An 18,962-nucleotide genomic window follows, 5' to 3' on the forward strand; every position below is an offset into this window, starting at 1 on the left:
TGTAAATATAGTAAAATATAAAAAAAAAACTATATAAATTTGGTATCACCGTAATCGTATTGACCCACAGAATAAAGTTAATATGTCGTTTTAATAGCATGGTGAACGCCATAAAAACTAAGCCCAAAAAAACAACGGCGGAATCCCTGTTTTTGTCCCATTCCCCCTTATTTCCCGTTTCCTAGTGGTACAATAAATGGTGTCATGAAAAACTACAACTCATCCTGGAAAAATCAAGCCATCTTACGACTATAATCGACGGAAAAATAAAAGAAAGTTATGGCTTTTGGAAAGTGGGGACGACAAAACGAAAAATGGCTGCGATGGGAAGGGGTTAAAGTGAACCGGTCACATTGAAAATGCAGTCCAGCCTACGGGCAGTACGTTATACAGCAGGATGATGTATATTTTTGTCGGAGAAGACTCCATATAACTTGTAATTTATTAATTTAAACCTCTCCTCCTTCTGGGCTTAGGAGTCCGGTGGGCGGTCCTAATCACTGATTGAAAGATATCTCTACATTAACAGGATCACTGTGGGACCGCCCACTGGACTACTAAGCCCAGAATGAGGAGAGGTTTAAATGAATACATGGTCTAATTTCATTTTTTTTTTACACTATCAGCCCTCTTATAGTCACTATCGTCAATGCTACGGCTGCACTCAGTGGGCGGTCCTCAACTGGTTAAGGCTCCATTCACACGGCTGTATTTATGATCTGCATAGAATCTGTATATTGTTTTAGAAAGACTTAAAGCCACATCCAAACGGAGTGAGGCCTAATGCACACGACTGTATTGGTGTTCCGCAAAACCACTAATCCGTTGCGGCCCATTGGACTGCAAGAAACCTTTGTGTGTCATCAGGATTCACAAGAATTTCACCGTGTGAATCCGCAAACCCAGGCCGTAAAATGACTTGTCCTGAGCTTTTGTGGTCTGGATTCGTGAAAACCCTGTGCGCATGGGGCCATAGAAATGAATGGGTCCGCAAAAATGCAGGTAACGGGCAGACGCAAATTCACAGTCCTAAAGTAGGTAAATCTCAACATGGCTGTCGGACTGTAAAAACCGGTGTGGACCCTACGAGAGAAAAAAAAATCAAAAACATTTATTTCGGGAAAGGTTTCTCCTCTCTCTGACGAGATGAGATGTTTTCGGCCAAACCACAATACGGCTTTGGGAACCCTAATGAATCATAATCTAAGTTTTAGGTCGTGTAATCTTCGAAGGATTATACTCTGTGGAAAAAAGTTTTAGGTGCCTTCACCGTTTTATGGATGATCGCTCTTGACCTTACGGTCACACATAAATGACAAAAAGAGAATGTCCTCTTACCTACGGGTGTGATTTGTGGGTGATGCTCCGATACTTGGTCACCGTGGAGGGTCGAATGACCTAGATACCTCCAGACCTGCATGAAGAAATAGACAATGAGGTCCTGACTACTTGTAGAAAGCCCACACTGATACAGTCATCATCTAGACATCTCCCATGGTCTTATCGCCCCACCTCTCCGGTGAGAAGATGAATGATCCTGTTGGTGAGTTCCAGGATCTTTCGATCATTGGTTCCCTCTGGGATCAAAGTATGAGATGATGGCTCCATGATGGACGTTTGGGTCCTTCTCAATTCTCTTGTATCACCGGGTATCAAGTGATCTCCAGACTTTTTCACGACCATATAATCCTAAAAAAAATTGCCCATTCAAAAAGTTATGTACAAAAGAAATTGCGAGCTCAGCTATTCCCCGGAGATCCAGCATGTCCCTTCTGGTATCAAGCTGGTCATTAGGGCGGTTGCCCACACTCGATTGTAGGCTGCTTAAAGGGGTTGTCTGGTTTAGAAGACCCATTTCCTTATTATAAGGAAGGAGGTCCTAGGACTCCTCTACTATCCAGATAGGAAAAGCCCAACATGTCCACGTATACGGCCCAGTGCTTTCACTGAGAACTATGTAATGTTTCACCACCACTGTGGAAGCCCTACGGGGAAATTAAACACTTGCTACCTGGTTCCCCCACAGATTGCGGCTGCTCGTCGGGATCCCAGGAGCGGGACACCCTGTGGTCAGGTTATAGTTAAAGGGGTTTTCCAGGGACATTTTTTTTCTCAGGCCGTGAAGCGCACAAGCACTTTTACTAATAAGAGGCAAATGGGGCGTGCATTGAGGAGACTGTGGACCAATAGGATGCCTCAAACCCGGGTGTATGTCAGAAGTCCCGGGTTTTGAGGCATCCTATTAGTTCACGGCCTCCTCAATGTCCGCTCCGTTCATTCTTTGCTTGTACTTCGATAGCAGGACGATTTTATATATATGGGCTACATATATTAGGATGGGGATCACATTAAGTCTCCGAGGTGCAGTCACAGGATTCTGTGACCGCACCTCAGATGAAGCAGGTGGGCGGGATAAGCTAAATAGGAAGGGAGAACTAGTGGGAGGCAAATAGACACAGAAGGGGCAGAATAATTAGTAAAGAACAGCCCTGTGTTGTTACGTAGGTCAGTGAGGTATCGGCTGTGTGTATGACTCTCGTATATGAGCCGGTGTCGTGAGAAAAAAAAGAGACAGACGAAAATCAGTACTTCCGGCAGGGCAGAGGTAGGGGGAAGAGGAAGAAAAGTCTACAGACTATATATGAGCAACTTTATTAAATAGTTACATAGAATGTTAGATCAAAAATGTTGTGTCCCTGGAAAACCCCTTTAAAGTCTGATTCATTCAACCATACAAAATCCCCTCTATCAATTTAACTAAACCCTTAGCTCTATGCACATTACCACTAGTGGTAGAGAGAGCAGCAGCAGACACAAACACTGCCTATAGAAGTCTATGTAAAGGGGAGGGGGAAGCAGGAGTAGAAAGCAGACACAGACGCTGCTCATAGAAGTTTATGCTGAGCAGAGAGGGAGGAGGAGGGTGCAGAGAGAGAGAGAAACATAGATGCTGCTGCCTGTAGAAGTCTATGGTGAGGGGGAGCAGAGAGAGAGAGAGAGAGAGACACATAGACGCTGCTGCCCATAGATGTATATGGAGGGGGAGATGGGAGTAGGAGAAGAGTGAGAGAAACATAGATGCTGCTGCCTGTAGAAGTCTATGGTGAGGGGGAGCAGAGAGAGAGAGAGAGAGAGAGAGAGACACATAGACGCTGCTGCCCATAGATGTATATGGAGGGGGAGATGGGAGTAGGAGAAGAGTGAGAGAAACATAGATGCTGCTGCCTGTAGAAGTCTACAGTGAGGGGGAGGAAAAAGAGACACAGATGCTCCTGCCTATAGAAGCAGGAGGTAGTAGAGAGAGACATAGATGCTGCTACCCATAGAAATCTATGGAGAGGGGAAGGGGTGCATGAGGAGGGAGCAGGGAGAGACACAGACGTAGGTGCTTAAAGATGTCTATATAGAGGGGAGCAGGAAGAGGGAGCAGGGAGAGAGGAGAAACAGACACTGCTGCTTATAGAAATCTATGGAGAGAGGTAGGAGCAGGAGGAGGAAGCAGAAGTAGAATGGATACACAGACACAGATGCTGCAGCCCATAAAATTCAATGGAGTAGAGAAAGCAGGGGCAGAAAGACAATGTAGCTGCTGCCTATAGAAGTCTATAGAGAGGGGGGCAAGAGCAGAGAGAGGAGGCCCAGACACGTTGCCTATAGAAGTTTATGGACAGGGGGAAGAAGGGAGAGGCATAGATGCTGCTGCCCATAGAAGTCTACAAAGAGGGGAGGGGGAACAGGAGCAGAGTAAAAGACACACAGATGTGCCGCAGTGCTGGATTCTCAGCTACACTGCTCATCACTGCTGTATAATCTCCTCCATGCTGCTGCAGCTTCTATAGATGTGATAGATAGAGATAGGAGAGCAGGATTCTCCTCTTCTATATATGCTGTGTATAAGAGCCATGATAGCAGTAAGACTCCGCCCACTAGTCAGAGACAACTGAGAGTTAGTGATAGAGTCTGCAGACAAGAAAACTGCTAAATAATGCAGAATAAATGTCATATAATGGCCAGAAATAGTGTTATTCCTCCCGTACACACATATTAAGACACGTGAAAAGTTAGGGACGCTTTAAGGCCATTTTACACGGTCCAATGATTGGGCAGCGAACAGCCGACAAATGAGTAAACGCACGTGTGTCAGCGGATCGGATCGTTTATGCAAAAAATGACGTCATTGGAGAAGAAAGAGCATCGCACAGGAGAATGACTGCAGTGGTGTCACATGGGTCATACAATGCCGTCACTAAACTTGGGGGTGACCACGTGACTACAGCGCCACCATGAGGCCCTCACCTCTCCAGTCAGCAGGTGAACCACTTCCAAGGTGATGGTTATTATGTTCTCGCTCATGGGTCCCTGATCCACGTCCATCATCAGCCATGCAGGACTCTCTTACGTGACGGAGACGGAGGTCTTATGTCCTAGTCCTGGTCCAGCCGCACACTTACAGCTGGGTAAAAAAATGAAAATGTTTGCACATACATAGCTGTATATAATAATACCGGAAGTGTGATGTATGATAGTAAACGGTCCAAGGTTAAAAAATAATGTCAGCTGCCCCATGAAACAGCACCATACCTGTCCACAGGTTGTGTGAGGTATTGCAGCTCAACCCCATTCACTTTAATAGAGCTGAGCTGCAAAACCAGACACCACCCATGGAGTGGAATGGCGCTGTTTCTATATATACTTTATACTGCACTTTAAAATCCGTTATTCTATAGTACTGTATGGTATATTATTACCAGCAGGCTGTTATATACGTGTATACTACTGCAATCCATGCCGCTATAATGTACGGAATAAAATATCGTAGTGCAGGTCATTATAATGTACAGTGTCTACTATTACAATCCAGGCAGTCATAATATCCAGTATATAATATTACAGTCTGCAGTACCACAGCGCGGGGCAGTATAGCATGCGGTGTATACCATTACAATTCTGGCTGTATATACAATATAAACTATTACAGTGTTATAATGGCCGTTATAACGTACAGTATTTATTATTACAGTCCAGGCTGTTACAGTCTCACGGTTATCTATAGTCCAACAGGACCTGTCATGTGAAATCATCCCTGTGTATGGATGACATCATCCCTGTGTATGGATGACATCATCCCTAAATATAAGTGACATCATCCCTGTGAATGAGTGACATCATTCCTGTGTGTGAGTGACATCATTCCTGTGTGTGAGTGACATCATCCCTGTGTATGGGTGACATCATCCCTGTGTATGGGTGACATTATTCCTGTGTAGGGTGACATCATCCCTGTGTGTGGGTGACATCATCCCTGTGTGTGGGTGACATCATCCCTGTGTGTGGGTGACATCATCCCTGTGTATGAGTGACATCATCCCTGTGTCTGAGTGACACCATTCCTGTGTATGAGGCACATCATCCCTGTGTATGGGTGACATCATCCCTGTGTATGGGTGACCTCATCCCTGTGTATGAGTGACCTCATCCCTGTTAATGAGTGACCTCATCCCTGTTAATGAGTGACATCATCCCTGTGTACGGATGACGTCATCCCTGTGTACGGGTGTCGTCATCCCTGTGTACGGGTGTCGTCATCCCTGTGTACGAGTGACGTCATTCCTGTGTACGAGTGACGTCATTCCTGTGTACGAGTGACGTCATTGCTGTGTACGAGTGACGTCATTGCTGTGTACGAGTGACGTCATTCCTGTGTACGAGTGACGTCATCCCTGTGTATGAGTGACATCATTCCTGTGTACGAGTGACATTATTCCTGTGTACGAGTGATATTATTCTTGTGTACGAGTGACATTATTCCTGTGTATGGATGACATCTTCCCTGTGTGTGCGTGACATCATTCCTGTGTGTGTGTGACATCATTCCTGTGTATGAGTTACATCATCCCTGTGTATGAGTTACATCATCCCTGTGTATGGATGACATCATCCCTGTGTATGGATGACATCATCCCTGTGTATGGATGACATCATCCCTGTGTATGGATGACATCATCCCTGTGTGTGCGTGACATCTTCCCTGCGTGTGCGTGACATCATTCCTGCGTGTGAGTGCATCATTCCTGCGTGTGAGTGACATCATCCCTGTGTGTGAGTGACATTATCCCTGTGTGTGAGTGACATTATCCCTGTGTGTGAGTGACATCATCCCTGTGTATGAGTGACATCATCCCTGAGTATGAGTGACATCATCCCTGTGTATGAGTGACATCATTCCTGTGTATGAGTGACATCATCCCTGTGTATGAGTGACGTCATTCCTGTGTATGAGTGACGTCATTCCTGTGTATGAGTGACGTCATTCCTGTGTATGAGTGACGTCATCCCTGTGTATGAGTGACGTCATCCCTGTGTATGAGTGACGTCATCCCTGTGTATGAGTGACGTCATTCCTGTGTATGAGTGACGTCATCCCTGTGTAAGGATGACGTCATCCCTGCGTATGGATGACGTCATCCCTGCGTAAGGATGACGTCATCCCTGCGTATGGATGACATCATCCCTGCGTATGGATGACATCATCCCTGCGTGTGCGTGACATCTTCCCTGCGTGTGCGTGACATCTTCCCTGCGTGTGCGTGACATCTTCCCTGCGTGTGCGTGACATCATTCCTGCGTGTGAGTGCATCATTCCTGCGTGTGAGTGACATCATTCCTGCGTGTGAGTGACATCATTCCTGCGTGTGAGTGACATCATCCATGCGTATGGGTGACATTATTCCTGTGTAGGGTGACATTATTCCTGTGTATGAGTGACATCATCCCTGTGTATGAGTGACATCATCCCTGTGTATGAGTGACATAATCCCTGTGTATGAGTGACATCATCCCTGAGTATGAGTGACATCATCCCTGTGTATGGATGACATCATCCCTGTGTATGGGTGTCGTCATCCCTGTGTATGAGTGACGTCATTCCTGTGTATGAGTGATATTATTCCTGTGTATGGAGTGGTATGGCGCTGTTTCTATATATACTTTATACTGCACTTTAAAATCCGTTATTCTATAGTACTGTATGGTATATTATTACCAGCAGGCTGTTATATACGTGTATACTACTGCAATCCATGCCGCTATAATGTACGGAATAAAATATCGTAGTGCAGGTCATTATAATGTACAGTGTCTACTATTACAATCCAGGCAGTCATAATATCCAGTATATAATATTACAGTCTGCAGCACCACAGCGCGGGGCAGTATAGCATGCGGTGTATACCATTACAATTCTGGCTGTATATACAATATAAACTATTACAGTGTTATAATGGCCGTTATAACGTACAGTATTTATTATTACAGTCCAGGCTGTTACAGTCTCACGGTTATCTATAGTCCAACAGGACCTGTCATGTGAAATCATCCCTGTGTATGGATGACATCATCCCTGTGTATGGATGACATCATCCCTAAATATAAGTGACATCATCCCTGTGAATGAGTGACATCATTCCTGTGTGTGAGTGACATCATTCCTGTGTGTGAGTGACATCATTCCTGTGTATGAGTGACATCATCCCTGTGTATGGGTGACATCATCCCTGTGTATGGGTGACATTATTCCTGTGTAGGGTGACATCATCCCTGTGTGTGGGTGACATCATCCCTGTGTGTGGGTGACATCATCCCTGTGTATGAGTGACATCATTCCTGTGTATGGGTGACATCATCCCTGTGTATGAGTGACCTCATCCCTGCGTGTGTGAGTGACATCATTCCTGTGTGTGAGTGACATCATTCCTGTGTATGAGTGACATCATCCCTGTGTATGGGTGACATCATCCCTGTGTATGGGTGACATTATTCCTGTGTAGGGTGACATCATCCCTGTGTGTGGGTGACATCATCCCTGTGTGTGGGTGACATCATCCCTGTGTGTGGGTGACATCATCCCTGTGTATGAGTGACATCATCCCTGTGTATGAGTGACATAATTCCTGTGTATGAGTGACATCATTCCTGTGTATGAGTGACATCATTCCTGTGTATGAGTGACCTCATCCCTGTGTATGAGTGACGTCATCCCTGTGTATGGATGACGTCATCCCTGTGTACGGGTGTCGTCATCCCTGTGTACGGGTGTCGTCATCCCTGTGTACGGGTGTCGTCATCCCTGTGTACGGGTGTCGTCATCCCTGTGTACGAGTGACGTTATTCCTGTGTACGAGGGATAATGTCACTTATATTTAGGGATGATGTCATCCATACACAGGGATGATGTCATCCATACACAGGGATGATTTCACATGACAGGTCCTGTTGGACTATAGATAACCGTGAGACTGTAACAGCCTGGACTGTAATAATAAATACTGTACGTTATAACGGCCATTATAACACTGTAATAGTTTATATTGTATATACAGCCAGAATTGTAATGGTATACACCGCATGCTATACTGCCCTGCGCTGTGGTACTGCAGACTGTAATATTATATACTGGATATTATGACTGCCTGGATTGTAATAGTAGACACTGTACATTATAATGACCTGCACTACGATATTTTATTCCGTACATTATAGCGGCATGGATTACAGTAGTATACACGTATATAACAGCCTGCTGGTAATAATATACCATACAGTACTATAGAATAACGGATTTTAAAGTGCAGTATAAAGTATATATAGAAACAGCGCCATTCCACTCCATACACAGGAATAATATCACTCATATACAGGAATGACGTCACTCATACACAGGAATGACGTCACTCATACACAGGAATGACGGCACTCATACACAGGAATGACGGCACTCATACACAGGAATGACGGCACTCATACACAGGAATGACGGCACTCATACACAGGAATGACGGCACTCATACACAGGAATGACGGCACTCATACACAGGGATGACGTCACTCATACACAGGGATGATGTCACTCATACTCAGGGATGAAGTCACTCATCCCTGTGTATGAGTGACATTATCCCTGTGTGTGGGTGACATCATCCCTGTGTATGAGTGACGTCATTCCTGTGTGTGGGTGACATCATCCCTGTGTATGAGTGACATCATCCCTGTGTATGAGTGACATCATTCCTGTGTATGGGTGACATCATCCCTGTGTATGAGTGACCTCATCCCTGCGTGTGTGAGTGACATCATTCCTGTGTGTGAGTGACATCATTCCTGTGTATGAGTGACATCATCCCTGTGTATGGGTGACATCATCCCTATGTATGGGTGACATTATTCCTGTGTAGGGTGACATCATCCCTGTGTGTGGGTGACATCATCCCTGTGTGTGGGTGACATCATCCCTGTGTATGAGTGACATTATTCCTGTGTATGAGTGACATCATCCCTGTGTATGAGTGACATCATCCCTGTGTATGAGTGACATCATCCCTGTGTATGAGTGACATTATTCCTGTGTATGAGTGATATTATTCCTGTGTATGAGTGACATTATTCCTGTGTATGGATGACATCTTCCCTGTGTATGCGTGACATCATTCCTGTGTGTGAGTGACATCATCCCTGTGTCTGAGTGACATCATCCCTGTGTATGGGTGACATCATCCCTGGTATGGGTGACATCATTCCTGTGTATAGTGACATCATCCCTGTGTGTGTATTACATCATCCCTGTGTGTGGGTGACATCATCCCTGTGTGTGGGTGACATCATCCCTGTGTGTGGGTGACATCATTCCTGTGTATGAGTGACATTATTCCTGTGTATGAGTGACATTATTCCTGTGTATGAGTGACATTATTCCTGTGTATGAGTGATATTATTCCTGTGTATGAGTGACATTATTCCTGTGTGTGGGTGACATCATCCCTGTGTATGAGTGACATTATTCCTGTGTATGAGTGATATTATTCCTGTGTATGAGTGACATTATTCCTGTGTATGAGTGACATTATTCCTGTGTATGAGTGATATTATTCCTGTGTATGAGTGATATTATTCCTGTGTATGAGTGACATTATTCCTGTGTATGAGTGACATTATTCCTGTGTGTGGGTGACATCATCCCTGTGTATGAGTGACATTATTCCTGTGTATGAGTGATATTATTCCTGTGTATGAGTGATATTATTCCTGTGTATGAGTGACATTATTCCTGTGTATGAGTGATATTATTCCTGTGTATGAGTGATATTATTCCTGTGTATGAGTGATATTATTCCTGTGTATGAGTGATATTATTCCTGTGTATGAGTGATATTATTCCTGTGTATGAGTGATATTATTCCTGTGTATGGATGACATCATCCCTGTGTATGGATGACATCATCCCTGTGTGTGGGTGACATCATCCCTGTGTGTGGGTGACATCATCCCTGTGTGTGTGTGGGTGACATCATCCCTGTGTATGAGTGACATTATTCCTGTGTGTGGGTGACATCATCCCTGTGTGTGGGTGACATCATCCCTGTGTGTGGGTGACATCATTCCTGTATGTGGGCGACATCACCCCTGTGTGTGGGTGACATCATCCCTGTGTATGGATTACATCACGTCACCTGTGTGGATGGAGAGCGGCTGCTGAGATGAGAGCAGGCGGAGGTGATGATGATAACGCTGCCTCCTCTCTGGACCACATGGACCACCAACAAGACGTTCTCTACATAATAGATAGTCACTTCCGGGTCATACGCAGGGCACTTCCGCCCGTGCGGTCCAATTCGACTAACTTCCGGTTTTTGCGTTTCAATTGACATGTGGGGGCTGCGCTTCTTCCTCGCCCCTTTCCACGGTGTTATTGTTTGTGAGAGGATGTTATAAACTCCCGTATCTGACGTCACATAACAGCAGCGAATATGGCGTGAGAAGCATAAACGCCATGTTATACAATGTCCTGCAGGTGATAACACGGGTGTCCGGCACAGATGACCCAGTGTAATATCATATCACCTAGAGGTGCCCCCATAACTGTGTATTATCTACATATACCCCATAACAGTGTATCATCTACATATACCCCCATAACAGTGTATTATCTACATATACCCCATAACAGTGTATCATCTACATATACCCCCATAACAGTGTATCATCTACATATACCCCCATAACAGTGTATCATCTACATATACCCCCATAACAGTGTATCATCCACATATACCCCCATAACAGTGTATCATCTACATATACCCCCATAACAGTGTATCATCTACATATACCCTCATAACAGTGTATCATCTACATATACCCCCATAACAGTGTATCATCCACATATACCCCCATAACAGTGTATCATCCACATATACCCCCATAACAGTGTATCATCTACATATACCCTCATAACAGTGTATCATCTACATATACCCCCATAACAGTGTATCATCTACATATACCCCCATAACAGTGTATCATCTACATATACCCCCATAACAGTGTATCATCTACATATACCCCATAACAGTGTATTATCTACATATAGCCCCATAACAGTGTATCATCTACATATACCCTCATAACAGTGTATCATCTACATATACCCCCATAACAGTGTATCATCCACATATACCCCCATAACAGTGTATCATCCACATATACCCCCATAACAGTGTATCATCTACATATACCCTCATAACAGTGTATCATCTACATATACCCCCATAACAGTGTATCATCTACATATACCCCCATAACAGTGTATCATCTACATATACCCTCATAACAGTGTATCATCTACATATACCCCCATAACAGTGTATCATCCACATATACCCCCATAACAGTGTATCATCTACATATACCCCCATAACAGTGTATCATCTACATATACCCCATAACAGTGTATCATCTACATATACCCCCATAACAGTGTATCATCCACATATACCCCATAACAGTGTATCATCCACATATACCTCATAACAGTGTATCATCTACATATACCCCCATAACAGTGTATCATCCACATATACCCCCATAACAGTGTATCATCCACATATACCCCCATAACAGTGTATCATCTACATATACCCCATAACAGTGTATCATCTACATATACCCCCATAACAGTGTATCATCTACATATACCCTCATAACAGTGTATCATCTACATATACCCTCATAACAGTGTATCATCTACATATACCCCCATAACAGTGTATCATCTACATATACCCTCATAACAGTGTATCATCCACATATACCCCCATAACAGTGTATCATCCACATATACCCCCATAACAGTGTATCATCTACATATACCCCATAACAGTGTATCATCTACATATACCCTCATAACAGTGTATCATCCACATATACCCCATAACAGTGTATCATCTACATATACCCTCATAACAGTGTATCATCTACATATACCCCCATAACAGTGTATCATCTACATATACCCCATAACAGTGTATCATCTACATATACCCTCATAACAGTGTATCATCTACATATACCCTCATAACAGTGTATCATCTACATATACCCCCATAACAGTGTATCATCCACATATACCCCATAACAGTGCATCATCTACATATACCCTCATAACAGTGTATCATCCACATATACCCCCATAACAGTGTATCATCTACATATACCCCCATAACAGTGTATCATCTACATATACCCCATAACAGTGTATCATCTACATATACCCCCATAACAGTGTATCATCTACATATACCCCCATAACAGTGTATCATCTACATATACCCCCATAACAGTGTATCATCTACATATACCCTCATAACAGTGTATCATCTACATATACCCCCATAACAGTGTATCATCTACATATACCCCCATAACAGTGTATCATCTACATATACCCCCATAACAGTGTATCATCTACATATACCCCCATAACAGTGTATCATCTACATATACCCTAATAACAGTGCATCATCTACATATACCCCCATAACAGTGTATCATCTACATATACCCCCATAACAGTGTATCATCTACATATACCCCCATAACAGTGTATCATCTACATATACCCCATAACAGTGTATCATCTACATATACCCTCATAACAGTGTATCATCTACATATACCCCCATAACAGTGTATCATCTACATATACCCCCATAACAGTGTATCATCCACATATACCCCATAACAGTGTATCATCCACATATACCCCCATAACAGTGTATCATCTACATATACCCCCATAACAGTGTATCATCTACATATACCCCCATAACAGTGTATCATCTACATATACCCTCATAACAGTGTATCATCCACATATACCCCATAACAGTGTATCATCTACATATACCCCCATAACAGTGTATCATCCACATATACCCCCATAACAGTGTATCATCCACATATACCCCCATAACAGTGTATCATCTACATATACCCCCATAACAGTGTATCATCTACATATACCCCCATAACAGTGTATCATCCACATATACCCCCATAACAGTGTATCATCTACATATACCCCCATAACAGTGTATCATCTACATATACCCCATAACAGTGTATCATCTACATATACCCCCATAACAGTGTATCATCTACATATACCCCCATAACAGTGTATCATCCACATATACCCCCATAACAGTGTATCATCTACATATACCCCCCATAACAGTGTATCATCTACATATACCCCATAACAGTGTATCATCCACATATACCCCATAACAGTGTATCATATACATATACCCCCATAACAGTGTATCATCCACATATACCCCATAACAGTGTATCATCCACATATACCCCATAACAGTGTATCATCCACATATACCCCATAACAGTGTATCATCCACATATACCCCATAACAGTGTATTATCTACATATAGCCCCATAACAGTGTATCATCTACATATACCCCCATAACAGTGTATCAACAACAGATACCCCCATAACAGTGTATCATCCACATATACCCCATAACAGTGTATCATATACATATACCCCCATAACAGTGTATCATCCACATATACCCCATAACAGTGTATCATCCACATATACCCCATAACAGTGTATCATCCACATATACCCCCATAACAGTGTATCATCTACATATACCCCCATAACAGTGTATCATCCACATATACCCCATAACAGTGTATCATCTACATATACCCCCATAACAGTGTATCATCTACATATACCCTCATAACAGTGTATCATCCACATATACCCCATAACAGTGTATTATCTACATATAGCCCCATAACAGTGTATCATCTACATATACCCCCATAACAGTGTATCAACAACAGATACCCCCATAACAGTGTATCATCCACATATACCCCATAACAGTGTATCATCTACATATACCCTCATAACAGTGTATCATCCACATATACCCCATAACAGTGTATCATCTACATATACCCTCATAACAGTGTATCATCTACATATACCCCCATAACAGTGTATCATCCACATATACCCCCATAACAGTGTATCATCTACATATACCCCCATAACAGTGTATTATCTACATATACCCCATAACAGTGTATCATCTACATATACCCCCATAACAGTGTATCATCTACATATACCCCCATAACAGTGTATCATCTACATATACCACCATAACAGTGTATCATCCACATATACCCCCATAACAGTGTATCATCTACATATACCCCCATAACAGTGTATCATCTACATATACCCTCATAACAGTGTATCATCTACATATACCCCCATAACAGTGTATCATCTACATATACCCCCATAACAGTGTATCATCTACATATACCCTCATAACAGTGTATCATCTACATATACCCCCATAACAGTGTATCATCCACATATACCCCCATAACAGTGTATCATCTACATATACCCCCATAACAGTGTATCATCTACATATACCCCATAACAGTGTATCATCTACATATACCCCCATAACAGTGTATCATCTACATATACCCCCATAACAGTGTATCATCTACATATACCCTCATAACAGTGTATCATCTACATATACCCCCATAACAGTGTATCATCTACATATACCCCCATAACAGTGTATCATCTACATATACCCTCATAACAGTGTATCATCTACATATACCCCCATAACAGTGTATCATCTACATATACCCTCATAACAGTGTATCATCCACATATACCCCCATAACAGTGTATCATCCACATATACCCCCATAACAGTGTATCATCCACATATACCCCATAACAGTGTATCATCTACATATACCCTCATAACAGTGTATCATCTACATATACCCCCATAACAGTGTATCATCTACATATACCCCATAACAGTGTATCATCTACATATACCCTCATAACAGTGTATCATCTACATATACCCCCATAACAGTGTATCATCCACATATACCCCATAACAGTGCATCATCTACATATACCCTCATAACAGTGTATCATCCACATATACCCCCATAACAGTGTATCATCTACATATACCCCCATAACAGTGTATCATCTACATATACCCCATAACAGTGTATCATCTACATATACCCCCATAACAGTGTATCATCTACATATACCCCATAACAGTGTATCATCTACATATACCCCCATAACAGTGTATCATCTACATATACCCCCATAACAGTGTATCATCTACATATACCCTCATAACAGTGTATCATCTACATATACCCCCATAACAGTGTATCATCTACATATACCCCCATAACAGTGTATCATCTACATATACCCCCATAACAGTGTATCATCTACATATACCCCCATAACAGTGTATCATCTACATATACCCTCATAACAGTGCATCATCTACATATACCCCCATAACAGTGTATCATCTACATATACCCCCATAACAGTGTATCATCTACATATACCCCCATAACAGTGTATCATCTACATATACCCCCATAACAGTGTATCATCCACATATACCCCATAACAGTGTATCATCCACATATACCCCCATAACAGTGTATCATCTACATATACCCCATAACAGTGTATCATCTACATATACCCCCATAACAGTGTATCATCTACATATACCCTCATAACAGTGTATCATCCACATATACCCCATAACAGTGTATCATCTACATATACCCCCATAACAGTGTATCATCCACATATACCCCCATAACAGTGTATCATCCACATATACCCCCATAACAGTGTATCATCTACATATACCCCCATAACAGTGTATCATCTACATATACCCCCATAACAGTGTATCATCTACATATACCCCCATAACAGTGTATCATCCACATATACCCCCATAACAGTGTATCATCTACATATACCCCCATAACAGTGTATCATCTACATATACCCCATAACAGTGTATCATCTACATATACCCCCATAACAGTGTATCATCTACATATACCCTCATAACAGTGTATCATCTACATATACCCCCATAACAGTGTATCATCTACATATACCCCCATAACAGTGTATCATCCACATATACCCCCATAACAGTGTATCATCTACATATACCCCCCATAACAGTGTATCATCTACATATACCCCATAACAGTGTATCATCCACATATACCCCATAACAGTGTATCGTATACATATACCCCCATAACAGTGTATCATCCACATATACCCCATAACAGTGTATCATCCACATATACCCCATAACAGTGTATCATCCACATATACCCCATAACAGTGTATCATCCACATATACCCCATAACAGTGTATTATCTACATATAGCCCCATAACAGTGTATCATCTACATATACCCCCATAACAGTGTATCAACAACAGATACCCCCATAACAGTGTATCATCCACATATACCCCATAACAGTGTATCATATACATATACCCCCATAACAGTGTATCATCCACATATACCCCATAACAGTGTATCATCCACATATACCCCATAACAGTGTATCATCCACATATACCCCATAACAGTGTATCATCCACATATACCTCATAACAGTGTATTATCTACATATAGCCCCATAACAGTGTATCATCTACATATACCCCCATAACAGTGTATCAACAACAGATACCCCCATAACAGTGTATCATCCACATATACCCCATAACAGTGTATCATCTACATATACCCTCATAACAGTGTATCATATACATATACCCCATAACAGTGTATCATCCACATATACCCCCATAACAGTGTATCATCCACATATACCCCCATAACAGTGTATCATCTACATATACCCCATAACAGTGTATCATCTACATATACCCTCATAACAGTGTATCATCCACATATACCCCATAACAGTGTATCATCTACATATACCCCCATAACAGTGTATCATCCACATATACCCCATAACAGTGTATCATCTACATATACCCTCATAACAGTGTATCATCTACATATACCCCCATAACAGTGTATCATCCACATATACCCCCATAACAGTGTATCATCTACATATACCCCCATAACAGTGTATCATCTACATATACCCCCATAACAGTGTATCAACAACAGATACCCCCATAACAGTGTATCATCTACATATACCCCATAACAGTGTATCATCTACATATACCCTCATAACAGTGTATCATCCACATATACCCCATAACAGTGTATCATCTACATATACCCCCATAACTGTATCATCTACATATACCCCATAACAGTGTATCATCTACATATACCCCCATAACAGTGTATCATCCACATATACCCCCATAACAGTGTATCATCCACATATACCCCCATAACAGTGTATCATCTACATATACCCCCATAACAGTGTATCATCTACATATACCCCATAACAGTGTATCATCTACATATACCCCCATAACAGTGTATCATCTACATATACCCCCATAACAGTGTATCATCTACATATACCCCCATAACAGTGTATCAACAACAGATACCCCCATAACAGTGTATCATCTACATATACCCCATAACAGTGTATCATCTACATATACCCTCATAACAGTGTATCATCCACATATACCCCATAACAGTGTATCATCTACATATACCCCCATAACTGTATCATCTACATATACCCTCATAACAGTGTATCATCTACATATACCCCCATAACAGTATATCATCCACATATACCCCATAACAGTGTATCATATACATATACCCTCATAACAGTGTATCATCTACATATACCCCCATAACAGTGTATAATCTACATATACCCTCATAACAGTGTATCATCTACATATACCCCCATAACAGTGTATCATCTACATATACCCCCATAACAGTGTATCATCTACATATACCCCCATAACAGTGTATCATCTACATATACCCCCATAACAGTGTATCATCTACATATACCCCATAACAGTGTATCATCTACATATACCCCATAACAGTGTATCATCCACATATACCCCCATAACAGTGTATCATCCACGTATACCCCCATAACAGTGTATCATCTACATATACCCCCATAACAGTGTATCATCTACATATACCCCCATAACAGTGTATCATCTACATATACCCTCATAACAGTGTATCATCTACATATACCCTCATAACAGTGTATCATCTACATATACCCCCATAACAGTGTATCAACAACAGATACCCCGGGACCAGATGGGTTACACCCTAGAGTTCTTAAGGAGCTTAGTTCAGTTATTTCTGTCCCCCTTTTCATAATATTCAGAGAATATCTAGTGACTGGTATAGTGCCAAGGGACTGGCACAGCGCAAATGTGGTGCCTATTTTCAAAAAGGGCTCTAGGTCTTCGCCGGGTAATTATAGACCAGTGAGCTTAACATCCATCGTGGGACTATTGAGGGGCTATTGAGGGACTATATACAGGATTATGTGACAAAAATTAGCATTATAAGTGACAGCCAGCACGGTTTTACTAAGGACAGAAGTTGTCAAACTAACCTAATCTGTTTTTATGAAGAGGTGAGCAGAAGCCCCCCCCCCCTGTAGATAGCACCACACACAGCCCCCCTGTAGATAGCTCCACGCACAGCCCCCTGTAGATAGCTCCACGCACTGCCCCCCTGT

The 18,962-nt window shown here is 42.2% G+C and overlaps 1 protein-coding gene across 1 annotated transcript in view; it reads right to left on the reverse strand.

Moving 5' to 3' along the window:
• LOC142663094 (uncharacterized) overlaps positions 1 to 10,606 on the reverse strand; it is a 31,769-nt gene extending 21,163 nt beyond the window's left edge. Inside the window, exons 1-4 of the mRNA XM_075841397.1 lie at positions 10,503 to 10,606; positions 4,297 to 4,453; positions 1,513 to 1,689; positions 1,339 to 1,414 (exon numbers count right to left, since the gene is read on the reverse strand). Of these exons, the coding sequence (XP_075697512.1) occupies positions 1,339 to 1,414; positions 1,513 to 1,689; positions 4,297 to 4,377 (334 nt within the window). The 5' untranslated portion in view covers positions 4,378 to 4,453; positions 10,503 to 10,606. The remainder of the gene's footprint in view (positions 1 to 1,338; positions 1,415 to 1,512; positions 1,690 to 4,296; positions 4,454 to 10,502) is intronic.
• Between the last annotated feature and the right edge of the window lie 8,356 nt (positions 10,607 to 18,962).

This window comes from Rhinoderma darwinii, chromosome 11 (genome assembly GCF_050947455.1).
Source record: "Rhinoderma darwinii isolate aRhiDar2 chromosome 11, aRhiDar2.hap1, whole genome shotgun sequence".
In the NCBI taxonomy this organism is placed as follows: domain Eukaryota; kingdom Metazoa; phylum Chordata; class Amphibia; order Anura; family Rhinodermatidae; genus Rhinoderma; species Rhinoderma darwinii.